Source organism: Babylonia areolata, chromosome 20 (genome assembly GCF_041734735.1).
Source record: "Babylonia areolata isolate BAREFJ2019XMU chromosome 20, ASM4173473v1, whole genome shotgun sequence".
Taxonomy (NCBI): domain Eukaryota; kingdom Metazoa; phylum Mollusca; class Gastropoda; order Neogastropoda; family Buccinidae; genus Babylonia; species Babylonia areolata.
The window spans coordinates 11,304,927-11,314,926 of record NC_134895.1 but is presented as its reverse complement, the minus strand read 5'-3'; the positions used below and the strand labels follow the sequence as shown (position 1 = coordinate 11,314,926).

The window sequence follows — 10,000 nt, the reverse complement described above, 5'->3', positions numbered from 1 at the left end:
CGATGATAGATAGATAGATAGACAGGTAGGTAGGCAGGTAGGTAGGTAGATAATTATACAAACAGACAAACACAAACATATAGATAGATAGATAGATAGGCAGACAGGTAGGTAGGTTGGTAGGTAGGCACTTCCTCAAAAACAAAATAAAGGAAGCGCCGGGCCTGTCCTTATACCGATCATTTGACACTGATGTGCACACAACAGCAAAGACAGAAGAAATGTGCAAACACAAATTAGCTTTTATTCAAGACTGGCACAGCCTCTTTAATCCTGAACGAACAAGCCACGCAGAACACATGGACAATACAGAACAAACACCTCTCCTTGCCTCATTATTTGTTAATTTCCAGGAAAAAAAAAGAACAAAAAAACACACAACCATCTTCACCCTCAGCCCCTCACCTGGTTCTCAGTCAGCCACAGAGCCTGCAGCTCTTTGAGTTTGACGATGGTGAACGGGAGGTACGCCAGGTGGTTGTCACTGAGGTTCAGGACCCTCAACCGGGGGATGCGGCCGATCTCGTCCGGAACGTACGTCAGCCGGTTGCCGCGCAGCGACAGCACCGTCAGCCCGCTGCAGCTGCCCAGCTGCCCACACACACACACACACACACACACGCACGCACGCGCAAGTAAGCACGTGCGCACAGAAACACGCATACACGCGCGCGTGCGCGATTGAGCACGCACACACGCACGCACGTATACACACGCACACGCGTTAGCGAGTATGCACGCACGCATACACACACATAAGTACACACGTACATGTACACACACACACACACACATACACACACACACAGCTTGGTTGCTTCACAGTACAGTACAGTGCAGTCCAGCCATTGCATGCACACACGTACACACACGCACACGCGTGAGCGAGTACGCACGCATACACACACACACACACACACACACACACACACACACACACACACACACACACACACACACACATGATAAACATAAATACAGATATACACCCTAAAAAAAAAAATTTAAAAACCAGACCAATCCACCACCACCCCCTACCCCCCGACCAACCCATGGCCACACACCCCCACAAGAAGACAACCCCTCCCTCCCTGCCCCCAAAAAGCCTGACCTCAGCAGGCACACACGCCAACAGGTTGTCGTCGCAGTACAAGGTCCTCAGGTTCCGCAGCAGGCCGATGGTAGGGGGAAGCTGCTCCAGATCGTTGACACTGACGTTCAGCTCAGACAGAGCCGTCAGCCTGTTGGTGAAAAAGACAACAGTCAGGGAAAGCCTATGACTCTTCTGCTTCTGCTGCTTCTTCTTCTTTCAGAGTCCCCAATCAGAATGATAATTATATATATGTTGACTGATTCAAGTTACGAGAAATCAGGGTGTGGTGAAGTCTGCTTTACTTTGATTCACAAGTAGAGCAGTAAATGATAATTTACCTGAAGATCTAGTCATCATCCCCATCCACATGAAATATGCGGCTTCTGTTCAACATGTGTGTGTGTGTGTGTGTATGTGTGTGTGTGTGTGTGTGTGTGTGTGTGTGTGTGTGTGTGTGCAGTACGTGCGTGTGTGAGTATGTACACGTTTTTATATTGATATGCACTTGTATGTATCCTAATTTCTACTGTAGCTGTGTTTGTGTACGATTTTCAATTTACGTGCGTACCTTGTTATGTACTATCCCCCCGCCCCCGCCCCCAATTTCTCTTGTGACCCCGGTACACCTGGTAATAAAGACACATTTTATTCTATTCCATTCTAATAATAGTAATAATAATGATAATAATTCTTTTTTTTTTAAATGGCATACAAAATACATAACCAAATCACACTCAAGAGTCGATTACAGCAAAGCGAGCCCGATAAAAACATCACCTGACTCTCTCTCTCTCTCTCTCTCTCTCTCTCTCTCTCTCTTACTCCCATACACACACACACATATGCACACATGCACGCAAGTACGGACGCGCGCGCACGCACGCACACACACACACACACACACACACACACACACAAACACACACACACACACACACACACACACACACACACACACACACACACACACACACACACACACCACATCACAAACAGTATAAACGTAATGAGAGTTCACTTAAAAAAAAAACAACTGTATTTATGACCGATCTGCATGTTTAAAAAAACTGACAAAAACCTTAGGGAAGGACAGGAAGAGAAAAAAAAAGAGAGAACAGAGATAGAGAGAGACAAAGACAGACAGACAGACAGAGACAGGGAGAAACAGAGAAAGAGACAGACAGAAGTGGTATGACCACCTCTCCAGGTGGCCAACTTTTACTTTATTTGTAGGACAACAGGACTCTTTATCAATATAGGAAGGCATAGTGCTGACAGTTTCAGTTTCAGTAGCTCAAGGAGGCGTCACTGCGTTCGGACAAATCCATATACGCTACACCACATCTGCCAAGCAGATGCCTGACCAGCAGCGTAACCCAACGCGCTTAGTCAGGCCTTGAGGAGAAAAAAAAAAAAAAAAAAAGGAGGTGAATAAATGATATATAAGCAAATAGATGTAAAACATGAAGACGCACATTCACATATACACCCACACATGCATAACAGATATGCACCGAACATGCAGTTTCACAGATATGAAAGCACAGTCAAATACATATAAACGTACATGAGCTCCAACACACACACACACACACACACACACACACACACACACACACACACACACACATTACCCTACACCTCCTCTACCCCCCTCCTCCACACACTCATTTCTAGTCTACGTATCACAGCTTCCACGGCACACACACACACACACACACACACACACACACACACACACACACACAAAGATATATATGTGTTCAAACACCACTCGGCCACACAGAGAGGAGTACAAGACCACTGGGCCACCGAGCAACGTCAACTCACCCGCCCACAGACGAGGGCAATGACGTCAGCTGATTGTCGTCCACCTTCAGTGTCGTCAGGTTGCTCAGGGTACCTGCAACGTCACCAGGTGTGTTGGACATGTACAACTGTAGACATGTTTTTAGTCTGTTAATTTAACCAGGTGTGTTGGACATGTGCAACAGTAGACATGTATTTAGTCTGTTACTTTCACCAGGTGCGTTGGACATGTACAACCGGGTGTGTTGGACATGTACAACTGTAGACATGTATTTAGCCTGTTACTTTCACCAGGTGCGTTGGACATGTACAACCGGCTGTGCAACTGTAGACATGTGTTTAGCTTATCACTTTTACCAGGTGTGTTGGACATGTACAACTGTAGACATGTGTTTAGCTTATCACTTTCAGCAGGTGTGTTGGACATGTACAACTGTAGACATGTGTTTAGCCTGTTACTTTCACCAGGTGTGTTGGACATGTGCAACTGTAGACATGTGTTTAGCTTATCACTTTCACCAGGTGTGTTGAGCTAAAACTAACAGGATATGAGGACAAAGTACAACGGCAGTAGTAGACATGTAAAACTGGAGAGACAACAGATTTAGTGTACTTCACCAGGGGGCTTTACTTTGTAACAACTGAACTTTATATATAGAGCTGTTACATTCACAGGTCGTTTGGCATGTACCAAAGCGCTGTTCGGACACATGTACACACTTGAAGCAATGTGAAGCTGTACCAACCGCTAGTGGCGTTGAGGAAACAAAGAATAAAAAAAGGACGTGAATTGGAATGTATTACAATAGATTAGAACATGTGTTACGCATTTCACATATACACCCAACATGATCGATTGCACGTAACAAGCAGTACAGTTATTAACGCCGTAATACATATATGTATGGTACACACAACACACAGTTAACCTTACACACATAGACAACACACACAAACAATTACCCTTTTTACCTTTCACACATATTTTACTGGACAAGTTGCAAACAACAACACTATCATCACTACACTATTCACACACACTACAACAACTAACATGTTATTTGTTAACACACTCACCAGAGGGTAGACACTGGCCACAAACGTAACAGCACAGAGAGGCTAATACGTCCAGTGTTGACGTCCACTGTATGTGTACAGGTTGCTCAGATGATACGTTTACCAGGTGTGTTGGACATGTCAACTGTAGACATGTATTTAGTCTGTTATTTACAGGTGTGTTGGACATGTGCAACTGTAGACATGTATTTAGCTTATCCCCTTGTTCCCAAACGGGTGTGTTGGACATGTACAACTGTAGACATGTTTTAGCTTACTTTCAGCAGGTGCGTTGGACATGTGCAACTGTAGACTGTTTTAGCTTATCACTTTTACAGGGTGTGTTGGACATGTACAACAGTAGACATGTATTTAGCTTATCACTTTCAGCAGGTGCTGTTGGACATGTACAACTGTGAATGTGTTTGTGTTATTATCAATTTTAGACATGTAATTAGCTGTTACTTTCCCCACCAGGTGTGTTGGACATGTACAACTGTTACTTTCACTAGAGACAAACAGAAAGACCGACAAAGAGACGGACAGACACACACAGACAGACAGACAGACAGACAGACAGACAGACAGACTAAGAGACAGAGAGACGGACAGACACACAGACCAGAGTCGGACAATCAGTCAGAGAGACAAAAAGAGACCGACAAGCAGTCAGATACAAATACCTTAGGTAAATAGATAGACAGTCAGACAGACAGAGACACACATGCGCAAGCACGCATGTACACACACACGCGCGCGCGCGTGCGCACACACACACACACACCACACACACACACACACCGTATCCCCCCCATTCTCCTCCCGTCTGATATCACTTACTAGTGAAAAGACGTTAAACTAAATAAACACACACACACACACACACACACACACACATACACACGCACTCGCACACACACACACACACACACACACACACACACACGCACACACACACACACGCACACACACACACACACACACACAGGGAAGCAGAGGGAGGCAGGAGGGAAACGTACCTATGGTGGGCGGCAGAGAGGGGAGGAGGTTGGAGGAAAGGTGAAGGTCGGCCAGGGAGGAACAGCCCTCGATCTCCCCGGGCACAGAGCTTAGCTCGTTCTTGGAGGCATCCAGAAACATGAGCTGCTTCAGACAGCCCACAGCCTGCACACAGGACACAGTGCATAGGTCAAAAAGATGGGGAAGAGGAGGAGGAGAGACAGACAGACAGACAGACAGACAGACAGACAGAGGCGTCCAGAAACATGAGCTGCTTCAGACAGCCCACAGCCTGCACACAGGACACAGTGCATAGGTCAGAGGGGGGTGGGGAGATAGACAGACGGAGATACAGAGACAGAGACAAAGAGACACTGAGAGAAACAGAGACAGAGAAACAGACAGACAGACACATTGACAAAGATAGAGACCCACCGACCCACCGACCGACAGGCAGACAAAGATACAGACGGAGAGACGGACGGACTGACACAGAGAGAAAGAGACAGACTGACAGACAGAGACAGAGAGAATGACAGGGGAACAGAGAGACACACACACAGACAGAAAGAGACAGATAGGGGTACAGACAGAGAGAGATAAGGCAGACACAGAAAAAGACAATGAGACAGAGACAGACAGACAGACAGACGGACAGCGACAGAGACAAACAGGCGGACAGACAAGTAAACAGGCAGACAGAGACAGAGGCGTCCACACATAGGCCAGGGAATTTAGATTAAAATTTGCGTTAGGTCAAAATGTCTGCAACAAAACCGTTCTTTTTACGATAACATACCACAGTCTGCACACACGTCACAGTGGACAGGTCAGAGCGATATGGATGATGACGATGATGATAATTATGGATACTTATATAACGCCTATCCTCGGTCGGAGACCAAGCTCTAAGCGCTTTACAAACTCGGGGTCATTTGCACAACAGGCTGCCTACCTGGGCAGAGCCGACTGACGGCTGCAATTTGGGCGCTCGTCATTCGTTTCGTGTGTCATTCAATCAGGTTTCAGTCACGCACACATACACTCATACAGACGTGCAACATGTTACACGTGTATGATCGTTTTGTTTATTTACCCTGCCAAGTAGGCAGCCATACTCCGTTTTCGGGGTTGTGCATGCTGGGTATGTTCCTGTTTCCATAACCCCATCGAACGCCGACATGGATTACAGGGTCTTTAGCGTGCGTATTTGATCTTCTGCGTGCGTCTACACACGAAGAGGGTTCAGGGACTAGCAGGTCCGCACATATGTTGACCTGGGAGATCGGAAAAAATCTTCACCCTTTACCCACCAGGCACCGTTACCGAGATTCGAACCCGGGACCCTCAGATTGAAAGCCCAACGCTTTAACCACTCGGCTATTGTGCCCGGAGAGATAGATAGACGGAGATACAGAGACAAAGAGACACGGAGAGAAACAGAAACAGAGAAACAGACGGACAGAGAGAGACAGACTGAGACAAAAAGATAGATAGACAGAGACGAACAGACAGACACAGAGAGACAGGCAGACAGAGACAGACAAAGACAAAGAGAGAGAAAGACAGAGACGTACAGACAGATAACTAGAGACAGAGAGACAGACAGACATACAAACAGAGGCGTCCAGAAACCTGCACAGAGAGAGAGGGGGGAATAGAGGGGGAGAGAGAGAGGGAGAGAGAGGGGGGAGAGACGCAGACGCAGACGCAGATGATTTATTCATTAAGGCCATAGCCCCATATGAATGAGGGGCGATAACAAGATATGCATACATTACCGTAACTGGCAATAAGCGTTCAACTGCTTATACAATTAAACTATAGAAATTAGGACAAAACCATTTCTCTTAACTTAAAAGCTTTATATAAGTACAATGCGAGATTTCTTATAACACTGTCGTTAGATGATGCCATCAATAGACAAAATTTAAACAAACAAGGATATTCATAATATTTCTTTGAAACAAATTTTACACGAATATTATGCAATACAGGACACTTCAGAACAAAATGAACTTCATCTTCCGTTGACTCTTTGCACAGAGGGCACAAGTTCTCTAAATGATTAACATTTTTATAGCGATACCTGTGCAAATTGATTTCAGAAATACCAAATCTAAATCGTGTTAATATGAATCGTAAATGTTTGTCAATATTGAGCAAAAGATAATTTTTAACTAAATGTGTAGAAGTATAAGCTCTATAGAAACAAAATCGATCACTGGATTGGACATGACTTTCCCAGTTTTGCCATCTACAGTCTATTAAACGTTGACGAAAAGATTTCAAAAACATATTCTCATTACCGACTCCTTGATATTCCCATACATATCCAAATCCCAATTCACACAGACAAGTTCGTATATTTGAAGCCCAGTTTCTTTTCCCTCTAACATCTAAATCATACAACATATTATAGGAGAGGGGGGAGAGAGAAAGAGAGAGACAGAGAGACAGAAAGATAGAGCAGACCACCCACGTGCGTCAGGGAGACTATCTGGTTGCTGTCACACCACAGTTCCAACAGCTTGGTCAGACTGCCCACCACGTCGGGCTGTAGATTTAAGATTCGAAGATTAACGATTAAATTTTCTTTCACCTCTTTATTAGAAACAGATAAACAAAATAAACACGAAAATTAACTTGTAACTAAAATGCGTTTAGAACACGAATGTATCTAATACTGCGTAAAATCCTCAATGCGCTTTCGTAAGTTCAAGATATATCATGATCTTTTTTTTTATTAAAATTGAAACTGCTAGTTTTGTGAATAAAAAACATAATAAAATAACAGTAATTTTTTTGGTGAAAATAATTAATTTTTTTGTGCCCTTCCCAGAAGTGAAATGTCATCATGACTAAAATGGGTAGAAGGAGTTGAATTTTTCATATTTTTATGTCAAATTTGGTATGTATTGACAAAGTATTTCCGGTGAAAAATGGCAACGTTAAAGCTTATCACGGACGCGCGCGCGCGCGCGAGCGCACACACACACACACACACACACACACACACACACACACACACACACACACACACACACACACACACACACACACACACCGGGTTATTACAGAGACTCACTTTGTTTACACAAGTGAGTCAAAACTGCATATGAATATCATGAAGAAAGTAATACTAAAACCACCTCTTACATCAGTATTTTCATCGAATGTAGAACTATGAAGGTGAACTAGTTATTCTAATTTCAACGATATAATTTTCCTAACAGAAAGATGCTATCTTCGTAAGTTTTGGAACTGAAAAAAGAGAAGACAACCGTGTACTAAATGATGATTCCGATATGTTCATCCCCAATCACCGTAAAAAAATTTTTTAATTAAAAACACACACAACATATTGGGCATAATCTTTCATCACATGATACATTATGATGAGGTTCTATTTCAAATCGTATTTTGTAACTGCTGTGTCAAAATAGTATAAACATAGGCATCTGGTAAACAAGATACATATTTCTCTGTTGTAAACTCTGTTTTGATTTTTTTTTTTTCATATAAAACAAGCATTTGCTTCGGTGATCAAGTTCATCCTTCCAGTTCACACAACAAAACCATTTTCAAAAGACTCTCGAATATGGTTACATGTACAAATCTTCATCAGTATCAGCTTGGTCAGTATTGCCACAATATGATAATATTAATTTGTAATTTGCTCTTTTATAGTATTAAAGACTGGGCATTTTTGTTGCTTTGTATGTCCCTAGACTAGTTTCAGTTTCAGTTTCAGTAGCTCAAGGAGGCGTCACTGCGTTCGGAAAAAACCATATACGCTACACCACATCTGCCAAGCAGATGCCTGACCAGCAGCGTAACCCAACGCGCTTAGTCAGGCCTTGAGAAAAAAAAAAAAAAAAAAAAAAAACTAGACTAGATCGTTGGGTCAACAGTTGCCTCTTCAGCTGATCTGATGGATGTGATCGGACACGACTGACTATCCTTCAGACATGGCTCTTTTGTATGCTTCCACTTCATCTTGAGAGTTTATTTGATTCATTTCGACACAGTTGTAAACAGAGGCCAGCGAACAGCGGAGGGAAAAGAAAAGTGACCACTGACCAGTTCCGTGAACTCGTTGTGGCCAATGTCCAGCCGTTCCAGCTCCGTCAGACGTCCGAAGGATTTGGGCAGAGTCTTCAGGTGGTTCTCCCTCAGCTCCAGAATCTTCAGCTTCACCAGTCTGCAACGTAACACAACATCATCATCATCTCTCCTTCACCAGTAAGTCACAACACAACGTCATCATCTCTCCTTCACCCGTAATACAACGCAATGTAATGCAATGCAATACAGTACAATACAATACAATACAATGCAGTACAATACAATACAATGCAATGCAATGCAATACAGCACAACGCAATGCAATGCAATACAATACAGTGCAGTACAATACAATGCATCAATACTTAATTTTTAAAAAAATTTAAAAAAAGGGGGGGGGAGAGTTAATTAAAGGTCTCATAGCTTTTCACAACCATCGGGGTCAGTGAATTGCTGTCCATTGTGTCTAGGGCTCGCCATTGGAAGGAAAAGTCCTGTCCTCTCAACCGAGGCAAAGTAACCACTGGAGTGGGGAAAATGAGCGAGAAACGGCCCTCACACCCCCGAAAACGGAGTATGGCCGTCTACATGGCGGGGTAAATGAACAAAACGGTCGATCACGTAACATACTACATGTCAATCTGAGTGTGTATGTGTGCGTGCCTGAACTCTGATTGAATGACACAGGAATCGAATGATGAGCGCTTGATGTCAGCCGTCAGTCGGCTCTACCAATGTGGGCAACCTGCTGTGCAAATGGATCCGAGTTTGTAAAGAGGTCAGAGCTTGGTCACCGACCGAGGATAGGCGCTATATAAGTGTCCATATAATCAAATCAAATCAAATCAAATCAGAAGACAATACATGTTGCCATGGGTTCTTTTCAGTGCGCCAAGTGTGTGCTGCACATAAGGACATCGTCTCATCCGAATGACTAGACGCTCAGTTTGATTTGCAAAGTATAATTGGGAGAAA

The 10,000-nt window shown here is 43.8% G+C and overlaps 1 protein-coding gene across 5 annotated transcripts in view; it reads right to left on the bottom strand.

Moving 5' to 3' along the window:
- Window positions 1-10,000, bottom strand: part of LOC143295145 (uncharacterized) — an 83,728-nt gene that overhangs the window by 21,643 nt on the left and 52,085 nt on the right. For all 5 annotated transcript variants that reach the window (XM_076606709.1, XM_076606711.1, XM_076606710.1 and 2 more), the window contains exons 7-12: window positions 9,041-9,161; window positions 7,440-7,514; window positions 4,978-5,122; window positions 2,924-2,996; window positions 1,112-1,241; window positions 406-591 (exon numbers count right to left, since the gene is read on the bottom strand). In XM_076606709.1, coding sequence (XP_076462824.1) covers window positions 406-591; window positions 1,112-1,241; window positions 2,924-2,996; window positions 4,978-5,122; window positions 7,440-7,514; window positions 9,041-9,161 — 730 coding nt within the window. The remainder of the gene's footprint in view (window positions 1-405; window positions 592-1,111; window positions 1,242-2,923; window positions 2,997-4,977; window positions 5,123-7,439; window positions 7,515-9,040; window positions 9,162-10,000) is intronic.